Source organism: Mus musculus, chromosome 4 (genome assembly GCF_000001635.26).
Source record: "Mus musculus strain C57BL/6J chromosome 4, GRCm38.p6 C57BL/6J".
NCBI classification, from domain to species: Eukaryota; Metazoa; Chordata; class Mammalia; order Rodentia; family Muridae; genus Mus; species Mus musculus.
Genome location: NC_000070.6, coordinates 48,405,205 through 48,419,213, shown reverse-complemented (window position 1 = coordinate 48,419,213; position 14,009 = coordinate 48,405,205). Strand labels below are relative to the sequence as shown.

Sequence of the window (14,009 nt, the reverse complement as noted above, 5' to 3'; positions counted from 1 at the left end):
GTCATCCACTCAGAGGAGAAGTTGAACTGTCACTTTCTTAAACCTCAGCTCAAGAGCAGAATGTAGCAGAAGCGGTGTGAACTCTCTGGAGTGTACATTTTCAGGCCGCACGACTTCTGCCTTCTCTGTGAGCACTAATGGAGATGAATGAATATACATGAGAATGATAGGCCATACAGAAAGAGATCTGAGGTCAGACATACAGAGGAGGCCATTTTGGTTTCTGCCCAATCGACCCTGCCTCTAGCACCTAGCAAGTGAGCCCAGGTGACCCAGCTGGAGACTGCCAGTTAACCCTCAGCATTTCTAGAGACAGTGTACTGTTCTTTTAAGCCTCTTGGTTGTGGGGTAGATTTTTATGCCATAGAGAATAAGCACCATAGAAACACTACCCTCAGAAAGGTGGCCCTAGCAGAGGCCCTTGACGCTGACTTTGGGACTGGCCGAGCAGAAACTGCTAGGGCAACGAAGAGACTGTAGTGAGGTTGGGAGAGCAGGGACGAATTGCTGCTGGAGTCTGGAGAAGGGTAAACCTTGTTATTCAGGGCACAATGACTGGGAGCACGGTCCCTACAGTAACTTAAGAGATGGGTCACAGCCAGGCGTGGTGGTGCACACCTTTAATCCCAGCACTCGGGAAGCAGAGGCAGGCAGATTTCTGAGTTTGAGGCCAGCCTGGTCTGCAAAGTGAGTTCCAGGACAGCCAGGGCTACACAGAGAAACCCTGTCTCAAAAAACCAAAAAAAAAAAAAAAAAAAAAGAGAGAGAGAGAGAGAGAGAGAGAGAGAGAGAGAGAGAGAGAGAGAGAGAGAGGGAAAACTACCCAGTGAACTTGGAGATGCTGCTCAGGTGGTCTCCTGATGGCAGGAAGAAGTACTGACTGTCTTTAAAGCTGCAGCTATGTTTTTGGGATCGAACCCCTCAGGCCCTCAGGTTTGGAGGCAAGACTTACAAAGGTTTAGTAGCTCTGGCTTGCTTCTCTATTACACAAAGTAATTGCTGTTGGTTGGTTTGGATTCCTTTCTTTCTGCTCAGCATCACTAAGAGCACAGGTAGAATTTGTGGTATGACCTTGTCTTTATTTTCTGTCAGTTCATCTGCATACATAGTAGAAGGAAAAAGAGATCCCTACAAATTGTCCTCTCACCTCCACATGTGCACCATCTCTCTCTCTCTCTCTCTCTCTCTCTCTCTCTCTCTCTCTTTCTCTCTCTCTCACACACACACACACACACACACTAAATAACTCTAAGTTTATTTAATCATGAAATGCATATTACAAACATGAATTTACTTATTGGATATTAAAATAAAAACTATATTATATTTGGAGCAGTCTCATTAAAGAGAAATAAATGCAACAAACAAAGCTGCAGATGCTGAGGTGTGGAGAGAGGAATATAAAGAATGAACGGCAAACAGAATTTACAGAAGCAAAACAAAACCACAAAGATCTCAGGGTATGTGCTTAAGAAAATAAAACTTCAATATTTTACTCTGAGACATGGAGTCTCAGAGCGATGGTCTTGAGATAAAGATTAAGCCAAAAGAATGGCTGCGCTGCCTTTTATAAAATGGAACATTTGAGTTTTCTAAGACTCTTAGAGCATCCTCTCAGAGAATTATGAGACACACAGGAAGCCTGTTTGGAAAAGAATTATGGATATGGTTTTCAGAACATGAAATGGACTCTGCATAGCGTGGCTTCCTGAGATACATCACAGAGTTCTCCATGAGCTTGAAATGGAAGACAGTTTAAACTACAGAGAAGCCCAGGGAGTCCATTTCCATAGGCAGGAAGCAGGCTGAGAAGGCTGCTCTGCTTCAGACTCGGGCTGTTTCTGAGGAAAAGAAAGGCCTCCTCAAGAGTAGGGCACAGGGGCCGCTGAGGAGTCGGGGGGAGCTGATCAAGCCTTGGCAGGGCAGGGCTTGGTGATCCGACAAGGAGCAGGCTTTCTGAACTGCTGCGGGCTGTGGCTAGCTGCGCCTCCTACTCCACCTGAACCAGACCATCAGCTGTGCGGGTCTGTTCTCATCCCTGACCTGACTCAGGCATGCGAGAACATGGATGATGCATCTTTACTGGTTTGTTGATATTTGAGTCCCACATGGGAACCTCCAACACACCTGGACTTCAAGCCTGATGCATTCGTTGGGATGAGATTTTGTGTCAGAGACAGGAGTAAGACTACTTCTCATGTCAGAAACACATGAACAAGCATGGAGTCTAGGTCTGGCTGGTTGACTCCTTGAGAATGTGTTAACAGCAACCTCAAAAAAGGGCAAATACCAAGACGATGTTGTGGGTGGGCCCAGAGAGAGAGGAAGGCCTTCAGTCCAAAGGGGACTGATGTGGGCAGAGGGCTTAGAGCATCAGGAAGAGGAGAGAACACAGAAGGTCAGAAATACGATCATCTAAAATATAAAATAGCCTTTCCTCATGAGTTTTATAAATTATATTTGATGACCAAAATGAAAATGGTAACAGCCGATTTTCACCAGTGATATCTATTTAAATATTTATTTAAAGATTAAGTGTACTTATGTGTCCGTGGGGAGGAGTATGTATATAATATGCATGTATGTAATATAATGTGAGTGTGAGTACCCTCAGAGTCCAGAAGACGGAGTCAGATCTTCTGCAGATGGAGTTACAAGGGACTGCAAGCAACCTGATGTGGAGTCCCAGCAAGGACAGTTAAAAGTGGCACAGCAGCCTGAGCGAGAGTAGTTTCAACACTTTGTTCAGTGGTAACGTGGTGATGTCAGCGTACTGAAGCGAGTTGCCTGAGTAATATCCAGAGCCACAGAACCAGACAAAAGCGATGTACTCAAACACACCACAGATCAGTTAAGATGGAAGCCTAAAAATGTTCTAGTAAACTATAGTGAGGCAAGAAAAAAAGGCAGAAGATTGGGAACCAAAGGAGACAACGCTGACCACATCACGTTCTCAGTACTACTGTAATAACTGCCAGCCCACGGGCTGTCGTCAGAGAGCGCAGTCCGACTTACCACTTGGCTTTCTGGAGGCCGTTCCCTGAAGGTCTATGGAAGAATCCCCTTGGGAGGCTCTGCCTGGACATCTGCCTGGAGGCCTGCTGTGTTCTGGGTCAGGGCTCTGGACTGTGTGGCTAGCAGGTGGCTGTTTGCTAGGGGTTGCGTCCTGCTTGCTGGCCTCATTCTGGGGGCTGGGTGGACAGGGGAGGACAGGTGCAGATGAACTGCAGTGGGATCTGGGAGGATCGGTGTCCAGCTGCCCTTTCTGCTGTTCAGCTTCCTTCCTCTTGTTTTCCTCTTCCCGTTTTCTGGAAACAAAGCCAAAGAGGAGGAAAAAAAATCAAAAAAGCCTCATTTGCTTGAGAATCATCAAGGTGCACTGAAATGTCAAGAGGAGCTACCACACCACAGGAGGGATACAGGATGCACTTTCTGAGATGGGCTTCTTCTCTAAATATAACAGCAACCACCTCCTTGGACCAGGCCTGATAGAATGTAGCCGAAAGCCATCACAGACTGCTACACCACCTAACCAGGTTGCTGGTCTGTGTGACTTACGGATTCTGCTCTTCCTGGAGCTAACAGAAACCCACCCCTTTCTTTCCTGCTCTGGAAAGCACAGCAGAATGCCTCTAAAGACCACAGTCACAAGGACTGCCTTGAACCTGCTCTACTTATAAACAGACCATCACAAACAGAAATGATGACAGGGAAATCTGCAGACACCTCGCAGCTCCAGCCAAGGAGCCAAGCAGAAACCCTTTGCAAGTGAGGCCTCTGTGCCGATCTTCAAAGGCCAGCCACCAGCAGTGCACCAGTGGCTCAGCTCAGCCTGTGGGCAACAGTATGAAAAAGCGTAGCAGGAGAGGCTGGGAAGGGCAAGTCAGCCAACAGTCGCAGAGAGCTGGCTTATGCCAGGAACAGAGAGGGGCTGTGGACAGGATCTATTTGATCAGTGCAACTAATTGTAGGGATCCCAAGGGAAAGAAGAAGGAAGACCCTAACATTTTCTGAGGCTCTTTTCTATGGGCACTGAGGACAGAATGAAGACTTGTAGTCCTCAGGTCCACCTTGGGTGGAATTTTCTACCCAGGAAGGGACAGCTAAGAGAAGAGAAACCTAGCCTATCATAGGAGAAATGCTATAGTAGAGTGCCTACATAAAACTGGTGAGTTGTGTGTGGAGGAATCTCTTGTCCTAGCTTCTAGTGCTAAGGTGAGCAGGGTCCTGGTGTGCAGAGAGAGAGGAGCCAGCATGGCCTGCTGTGCTGACACCAAAGTGTGCCATCTTTCCGGATTAGACCGCTCCTCACACTCAGCGAGACACTCTGCTCACTACTTGCAAGTGCATTAAACGTGGAGTGATGAGGGAGAGGTGGAGAGATGGGGTGTTTGCAAACCTGCTAAACTCCTCTTCGGTGTGGAATGCCTCTAACTGGGAGCCTGCTGGGTCTCATCACTGACAACACAGCCAGGTAGGTGGGGTAAGTCCTGTTTTGATTGGCTCTGGTTTTGCTATACCTCTGCCAATTGCTGACTCTTGAATGCGCTCTAATGCTGCTGTAGTCTAGCTTGACAGCAGTCATAACTGAGGGCTGGGGTCCACACAGGTGCTAGTAAATGCCACTCAAAGTGATTGACAGGGGCTATCGAGTGGACAGTCTGGGACATGGGTTACCCTTCAGAAGGTGGAAACATCTGGGTGGCTACAGTTCTGCTAAATGATCGAGGCAGGGAGAGGGAGCCTTGCTCTCATACGGTGCACATGAACTGCGTGGCTTTAAGGGAATGGTGCGGGATATCTCCACAGACAGAGTATGGCATCGCCATGGGTCTTCATGACAATAAGAGGGCCTCACAATTGATAGGTAAGATTTGACTTTTTGAGCAGTCGTTTATTTCTTTTAAGAAACCAAATATCTCTACTTAATTTAAGAAGCCACAGTCTCTGTTACCACAGACTGTCCTGGGCCTCCAGTAAGGTCAGTTACATTGATAAAATGGCAGGTAGCCTGACAAAGGGATGGGATGTGTAAACATCAATTAAGCTGCTTTCTGGAGACTTCTATGGAGAAGAGATGTGTTCTATTTTTATTTTTGTAGAACTAAATAACCAGAACTAGAAGACATGACATATTCATGAGGGTAAAGATTTAACTCAGCCTCAGGTGCAAGAATATGAACTTTTGTTAACAAATGATGCTTTCTAAAAAAAATTAAACCTTCCAGGTGTCACAGATAACAAAGGTATGGAATCCTTGCCCTTCCTGGTCCCCTTGGATCTGGCAGGGGTAAGACTTGTCAGCACCTGGGTCTCGAAGGGGAAGAAATGACAATTTCCATCTTCCAGCACATCACAGGCACACGCCTTGTTGCTCTTTAAACCTGTTAGGGACTGATTTGCTCATGATTAACAGCAGGGGCTAGAGATCCAAACGCACAAATACATAAGCACCCAGGACACTGTGAGGATAAGGGGTGTGTGAATGCATGGGCTGCCTTGAGAAGGACAAGCAAGTTACACTGCCACAGAGACACACAGATCGCGGTGGGAAACGCCCGAGAGTGTCTGCTCTGTGATAGTCCATGCAGACTCTCAGCTGGACTAGATTAAAAATACTCAGCTCAATATAGCACACAGCAGAGTTTGTCTATGATGGTGGTTTTGAGAGACAGATCGTGAGGCCTCTAGTAACGAATGGATACATCTCTTGGTGACCTTACTATAAAGAGGTGAGAGGCAGCGGTGGGGCCTGGCTGGAGGAAGGAGGTCACTGGAGGTGGGCTTCTGAAGCTACATTTTGCTTTGCCCCTTCCTGTTCTCTTCCCTTGCTCTTTGGCTCCCACAATATGAGGTGCTGTGTGCTACCATATCCCCCCCAGGAAGGATAGGGGCCACAGAAACCATGAGCCAAAAGCTTTCTTCCTTTAAGTTGTTTTTCTGTCAGTCATTTTGGTAACGGCAGCGCAGGAGTAACTAACTCACAGCCCTGTGCTTCCATTTGACAAAGGGAGAAATTAAGGCATAGAAGGCATGTCCAATGTGTAGCCACTGGGCTTGTCCCAGGCTGGCTATGAATATGGTCAAACGCACGTGTGTCTGACAACGTCATGTCACAATCTCAAAAGGCTGGAAGCTGGTGAGATAGCTCAGCGGGTAGAGGTGATGCTAGGTAAGCGTGGTCACCTGAGGCGAGTCCCACAGACCCACATGAAGGTAGGAAGACATGACTGACCCACAGAGTTAGCCTCTGACCTCCACATATGTGCCAAGGTGTTTGCACCTACACACACATACCATGCACACACAGCACATGGGGGGAAAAGACTGTACACTTCTTCTTTTTTTTTTTAAAGATTTATTTATTTATTGTATGTAAGTACACTGTAGCTGTCCTCAGACACACCGGAAGGGGGCGTCAGATCTCATTATGGATGGTTGTGAGCCACCATGTGGTTGCTGGGGTTTGAACTCAGGACCTTTGGAAGAGCAGTCAGTGCTCCTAACCGCTGAGCCATCTCTCCAGCCCTGACTGTACACTTCTATAGAGTGCCAAATGACTTCTAGGAAGAGGTCTCAGGACCACTGCAGTGGCAGTCACTGAATGTCTATTTATTGAATTCTTACCATACCCCACACACTGTAGGGTACGGAGATATGACACGATACACAGTCCTTGCTCCTAAGGAGCTGATGCTTAAGTCTGGGAAGCAGATCCACAACCTCCTGCAGACAGGGAGGGGGATCCGGACGGGATGAGTGCTATGTCTGTGGCTTCTACACAGACATAGGGGATGCAGGAGGCAGACACTAATTAGACAGAGAGGAAAGGACTCCTTATGAAGAATGTCAAAACAGGAGCGGAGGGAAGGAAGAGGTTATTCCAGGCAAGGGAGGGGTAGGGGGAAGACCATAAGCAAAGACTTGCAACCCAGCTCTCACCTGGTCTTTGACTTAGAAGACATTTCAGAGGCAGAGCTTTCTGTGATTTTAAATTCCCTTTGATGATGCCCTGTAGAGAGGACAACTGAGCTCCTGCTGCAATGTTTCTGGTGAGAGGAGCTGATTACTGCTTGAGATGGAGCAGGCTTGGCTGTAACCTTTCCTGTTGCTTGGTTTCCAGCGTCTGTCAGAGTCTATCTCTTCATTGTCTCCAAGTAACAGGTAGAGTAGTATTTGGTCTTTAACTTCCTCCCCAGGGGATAAGAAAATGTGTGTCTGGGACCTCTGGCTTATAGAATGTTAGTGCTGGAAGGACCTCAGAAATCATTCAGTCCAGTTACAAGAAAATTCTTTGTGGCTCACCAGCCTCTTTGATAACGAGAGTTTAAAAAAAAAAAAGTTGTAGCTCCTCTTTTGATAAAATGGATATATGCTCTTGACATAGGAAAATCTGTATATGGTCAAAGGGCATTCCTAGGACCTTGAAGGCCATCTGATTAAGGAAACTTTATCCTCTGACGGGAGATGGAGGTTCTGAGGAGTTAGGTTGCACAAAGGAGGCCACAGAAGTAGCTCCTTGTGGATGAGATGACCTTGAGTAGGACAGCGAAATGCTCAGCCCTGAAGGACTGGGGATGTTCAGGGGAGCAGGCCGAAACAAACTCTAGTATGAAACAAAGGATGTCTGTGGTACAAATGGGAGTCTCATGAGCACCCCTCAGAGTTGGTTTGTGAGAAAATACGCCGACTTCTGTCTTTGGCTTTCAGGAGTAGATCCAAGGAAAACCCCTCTTGGGCTAGAGAGATGGGTCAGCAGCTAAAAGCATGTCCTGCTCTTTAGAGGACCTGAGTTTGGCTCCCAGCATCCAACCAGGCAGCCTTACAACTGCCTGTTAACTCCAAACCTCCGGGGATCCTAGGCCTCTCTGGTCTCCATAGGCACTTGCACTCACATGCACACATTCAGACACAGGCACACACACATACATGTAATTAAGCATGACTTAACAAAAAAGAGAAGCAGTGTCAGAAACCTCCACTGATGGAATGTGCTTTCTTTGGAAAGACCAAATTCCCCATCATTTGATTTGGGGACACAGAACTCCTTATAGAGAGGACTTCAGCTTGAACTGGGCAGCCAGCCTGGGCTTACTTGTGTAAGTTTACAAGGCTATCTCAGTCTCATACTAGCCAGAAGGAAGAACAGGTCTCTCAGTGGGGTCAGTAAGGAAGGACAGAAAATTTGAGATGGCTGACTATCAAGTCTGAAGTTGTGTGGGTGTCCAGACAAGAAGAGACCTGGAGACAATACTGGGATTTAAGAATATAGATGTGGTGTTCCCGTGGTCCAATGTGTTGGCATCTGACCATAGGTTGGTAAAGTACAAATGCACAGGGGGGGCAGCTGAAGACATAGGGATCAGAGTTCCAATAGGTTATGGTGGGAGATTGAGTAAGAGGTTTTCTAGAGAGATGACCTAATTAAAAGTAATAATAAAAAATTTTTTTGAGTCAGGGTCTCTAGCTATGTTGCTTTGACAGGTCTTGAAGCCCTGTGTAGGAGGAATGAGTCAGCGCATCTTGACTGGCGGCCCATAATGGCACACACATCTTACAACCTTAAGATCTGCCTGGCACATGGAGACAAATGACAACAGAGCACATGACCTGGCCAGCTAATCAGATGATGCCAGCCACAGGGAGAAAGATGTCATGGACCAGTGGGGCACAGGTGGAGGGTATAAAGGCACACCCCAATCCCACGAAAATTAGTCTGCTTCTGCAAACTCACCTGACTCCCAGAGTCTGTGCTGTTGACTCCCCATCTTATTTCCTATCCACAAGGACCGCCCAGAGGGGTCGAGGGCTAGGGCAACAGCCCTGAATTCATGTGGCCCTTCTGCATCCCTCCAAAGGAGTTGGAACTCAACGTGCACCTGTGTGCTGGCTCTAGTTTAATTTTTAAGACTGGGTACACTTCCAGTAGGAAATAAGATAGCACCTGTAGAGGTCTGAAGAGTAGGGGTGAGCTCACTGTGGAGATGGTGTAATTCCCAAGACAGAGGAAGGAAGAGCAAGAGAGATGAGAATGAAGTAAAATCCTGTAAACGGGAGGCTCCCAGGAAGACAAGCGATTGACATAAACAAGTTCTGCCGAAGCCTGACCTCCACTCTGTGCTCTGGCAGGTAAATTACACTGTGCTTATTCTGGCTGCAATAGAAGCAGTGCCTAAGAGCTATAGAGTGCTTTTAAGTAAGTATGGGTATTTCTTAAATAGGACTTTAAAAAATATCTCTTAGAAAATATATCTAATCTTGTTTCTCCCAACTTCTCCAACAGGAATTAGAGATCACTTTCCGTCATGTTTAATGGGTCCCTTTCAATTGCTTACTTTACAAAGGTGATTCCTGATGTCCAAACATGGTTAAATGAGAAAAGGACATTGAGATAATGCCACGTGCCTGGCACACCTTCATCAAAGATGCAGCAGCAGAATTCTGGGGTTTAGTTCTTAAAGCAAAATCTTGAAGACAAATTAAACAATGACTAGGTCTTTAAGCAATAACATCCGAGAGTTAAGTGAGACAATTGAGAGCAGTCTCCAAGAGCTTCACCTGGGGTCTACTTAGTGATGAGTGCGGAGGTGGGTCTATACAGTGATGAGTGCGGAGGTGGGTCTATACAGTGATGAGTGCGGAGGTGGGTCTATACAGTGATGAGTGCGGAGGTGGGTCTATACAGTGATGAGTGCGGAGGTGGGTCTATACAGTGATGAGTGCGGAGGTGGGGTTTACAAAGGATGAGTGAGGGAGGCGAGGGCTGGAAACTTTGGACTCTACTTTCAGCACTGGCACAGTAAAGGGCTGTCTGTCTGTCTGTCTGTCTGTGCATGAGGAAGAGCAGGAGGAGCTGCAGCTTTCCAAGTTTAAGTTGCAGTATGATCACAAGCAAGCCCAGCTGCCATTTAAGAGTTCCCAAATGTTAGCTTCAGAAGCTAACACTAAAAACAAAGAGGCGCTTTCTTCTTTTGTGGAGGACCTCACTGGAATAACAAGGAGGGAGGTTGGTCTGGCGTTCTCTAAATCTCCTTGCTGTTTCCAGCCCCTGGCACAGGATACTGAAATACGAGTTAGGAAAAGATAGCGCTGGAAAGCACAATGCTGCTTCAGGGTGCGGATGGTGCAGCCCCATCCTGTGACAAGTACAGGACATGGCACAAGTCAGTTCTCAGTCTCCAGCTCTGCACTAACTCAACAGTACGTTCATCCAAACTTGTGGTCCCTTTGGGAGACAAAGGGGCTTCCGGTGCAGACTTGGGTCTCCACAGACCTGGAGAGTGCCCCCAGATCAGGCAGTCTCCCAGAGAGGACACTGTCTTTGATCAGGCCATCACAGTAAATCTCACAGGCTGGCTGTGCATCCAGTCTTCCTACTCTCCTACTCCTCTCACTCTGCTGGGAACCCAGGGACAGGAAAGAGTTCATCTCCCGTCTGTACCAATGATGCAGAATATGTCCCTTACAATGTCAGCCACGGGGCCTCTGGAGAGCTGACTGGATTCTGAAGGATTCTGACATTAGCTGAGGTATATGGAACCATCAGCAGGAGGAAATACAGCAGCCCATGGTACACTTGTATTTTCTTTAGTTTCTGTTTCCCATTGTGAACCTGGGTCTAAAATAGTAAATAGAAAACTCTAGGAATAACCAGTTTTAAATGTTGTGCCATTCAGAGCAATGTCATTTTGAGGATCACAGCTGTGGCGCGATAGTGCTGTGTTCAAACAACCTTCACACTTAACAATGCCTCTGAAGTACAGGAGCAGAAATGCCAAAAATTCAGATCTGTCAAAAAGGGCTTTCTTCAGATGAAAGGTTTGAAAACAGTGCACAGGCGATTTTGAGAGGGAATGCGAGCGCACTGCTTGTAGCGTTCCCTTGCTCTATTGTTAGGGTGCCCCTGCTGTACTGCCGTCTCAATCCATTATTGTGCGGCTTATGTTAAAAAACAAGCAGCACGGGCACACCCGAGGCAGAGGCAGGCGGTTCTCTGTGAGTTCAAGGCCTACCTATTCTACATAAGGAGTCTAGGGGTGGGGAGGAGAGACTGCACATGCTACATTACACACCTGTCAATCAGCGCATGAGCACGCACACACAGACACACACACAGACACACAGACACACACAGACACACACAGACACACACACACACACACACACACACACACACACACACACACACACTTACTTGCCCACATGCCAGGAGGGGCAAGAAGATGAGTTCTCTATTGGTAGCCTACTCGTTGCTGGGTCGTCCTTCCTTAAGTCCTCTTAAGATAGAGGGCAGAGCAAGAAGGTGACAGCGTTGGTCCATTCCGAGCTCTGGCCCCTCCCTCCCACGCCCACCCAGCTTCCCTTCTCAGCTTAGAGCGAGCGATCTCGGTGGCTCACACTTACTTGGCTGCAGCGTCTTTCCTCAGCTGTTCGTGCTTCATGAGGAGGTTCTTCCGGTCTCGGAAGGCTTTTCTGACCTTGTATCCTTTGTAGACTGCTTGGATTTTGAAGGCAGCGATGTCTTGTATAGCTGCGATGGACAGGGCACCATGTTCCAGCATGAACTGGATCACCTCATGGCGCTCACCAAGCAATGCATAATCAAGGGGTGTGTACCTAAGGTTAAAGGAAGACTGATTTGGAATGGATTGTGATTCAAGGCACAGTAGAGCGGACACATTAGCACCTAGCAGTACCCTTATTCAGCCAGGAGGTGGCGCCACACACCTTTAGTTCCACCAGCCTACAGAGTGAGTTCCAGGACAGCCAGTGCTACGAAGAGAAACCCCTCATTTTACCACTGGCTATTTCCCAGGCAAAGCCTGATGTGTTCACCTTCTTTCTCTAAGGAATACAAAACAGGAGGTTGCGGATTCAGCCTTTGTGCGGCTGAGCTCTTGGAGCTGGCTCACAAGTTAGAGCAGTGGTTCTCAACCTTCCTCATATTGTGACCCTCTAGTACAGTTTCTCAAGTTGTGGTGACCCCCAACCATGAAATTCGTTCTGTTGCTACCTCATTAACTGTAATTTTGCTACTATTGTGAATCACAATGTAAATACATGATATACAGGACATCTGCTCTGCAACCCCTGTAAAAGGGTTGTTTGGCCCAAAAAGGGTAGAGAGCCATAGGTTGAGAAACGTTGAGGTAGCAGCTATGGGAACACATAAACACTTCTCTTTTTGTCTTGTGCCAAGTGATTCCCTACATCTGTCTGAAAACATTCTCCAAATTACTTTTCTGTAATTACTATAATTAATGCTTACAAAAAGAAGCCTGTTTTCAGATAGGGGAGACTGACTCCATGACACAGAGGGTCCCTACTACAAGTCACTGCGGGGAGCTGAATTGTGGACTGAATGGTGTTGGTAGCCACCTGGGTAAAAGAGACTTTTTTGTTTACTTGTTTTTGAAGCAGGATTTCTCTATGTAGCCTGTGGTTTGTGTATGCTTGCGCCTGTTGGAGTAGGTGTGTCACTGTGGGCATGGGCTTTAATACCCTAGTCCTAGTTCCCTGGAAGTCAGTCTTCCCCTAACAGCCTGCAAATGAAGATGTAGAACTCTCGGCTCTTCCAGCACCATGTCTGCCTGGACACTGCCATGCTCCTGCCTTGAAACAGACTGAACCCCTGAACCTGTAAGCCAGTCCCAACATTTGTTGCCCTTATAAGAGTTGCCTTGGAGCCGGGCAGTGGTTGCACATGCCTTTAATCCCAGCACTTGGGAGGCAGGGGCAGGCGGATTTCTGAGTTGGAGGTCAGCCTGGTTTATAGAGTCAGGGCTACACAGAGAAACCCTGTCTCGAAAAACCACAAAAAAAAAAAAAAAAAAAAAAAAGACACCATGACACCTTGGTCATGGTGTCTGTTCAATAGCAGTAAAACCCTAACTAAGACACAACCACTAAAGATATGTGCAGCCACGCCCAGCTAAAGAGTCTTGCATATTGCATCATAAGCTGAACTAGCCCAGATGGAGCAAAGAGCTACATATAAGAAAAGAGACCGGGGCTGGTGAGATGGCTCAGTGGGTAAGAGCACCCGACTGCTCTTCCAAAGGTCCGAAGTTCAAATCCCAGCAACCACATGGTGGCTCACAACCACCCATAACGAGATCTGATGCCCTCTTCTGGTGCGTCTGAAGACATCTACAGTGTACTTACATATAATAAATAAATAAATAAATAAATAAATAAATAAATAAATAAATAAATCTTTAAAAAAAAAAAAAAAAAAAAAAAAGAAAAGAAAAGAGACCACGCAGGGACTGGAAGATTTCATGGAAGATTGGAGAAATAGTGAGCAGGAGGTTATTTCTGAAAAAGTGAGATGGAACTTAAAAATCATAAAAACGACCAGTAAATGAGACTAAATAATAAAAAATTTATAGGGGAAAACATCATTTAAATGATACATATATATTTTAAGACTTGGGATGGGATTAAAGTATAAAAACTGAAATAAAAATATTCTCCCAATGGTGGCAGTAATGCCACTTCCAATCAGACTTGATCTTTTGGGGTCTTAGCTGTCTGTGTTAAAGTGAATGGGGAAAGTGGGAGGTGGATGGAAAGGGCTTGCCCCATGCCCAGCATGCAGCAGACCCTGTCTATCTATGAGCACAGGACCCACACTGCAGCAGGGGTTATGATGCTGCAGGTGCCTGCCGCCAACACTTCCATAGGACCCAAACTCATGTTTACCCAGTGACAACTGCACACCGAGGCACATCTGCAGGGTGATGGAGGTGGTCCACACAACCATGGATCACCACGCACAGTGGGAAAAGGAGACGGATGTAAGAATGCAAGGTTAGACTCAGAAGACCTCATAATGGCTACTGAAAAGTAAATCTCTCTGCAAACCATACCCAATAGTTACAGAAGGCATAAAAGGAAGAGGTTTTCAGAACAAGGGTGGTTTGCTTGCTTCAAGAAGGAGACTGAATTCAGAGACTGTGTTGGGTGACTAACAGATCATGAATAGTTTCCTCACTGAAACCCCAATA

The 14,009-nt window shown here is 46.8% G+C and overlaps 1 protein-coding gene across 15 annotated transcripts in view; it reads right to left on the bottom strand.

Annotated features, from left to right (window-relative positions):
* The window catches only part of Invs (inversin), a 152,250-nt gene that overhangs the window by 12,743 nt on the left and 125,498 nt on the right, over nucleotides 1-14,009 (bottom strand). For all 15 annotated transcript variants that reach the window (XM_006537626.4, XM_006537634.3, XM_006537635.3 and 12 more), the window contains 2 exons: nucleotides 11,404-11,616; nucleotides 3,016-3,308 (listed from right to left, as the gene is read on the bottom strand). In XM_006537626.4, the coding sequence (XP_006537689.1) occupies nucleotides 3,016-3,308; nucleotides 11,404-11,616 (506 nt within the window). The remainder of the gene's footprint in view (nucleotides 1-3,015; nucleotides 3,309-11,403; nucleotides 11,617-14,009) is intronic.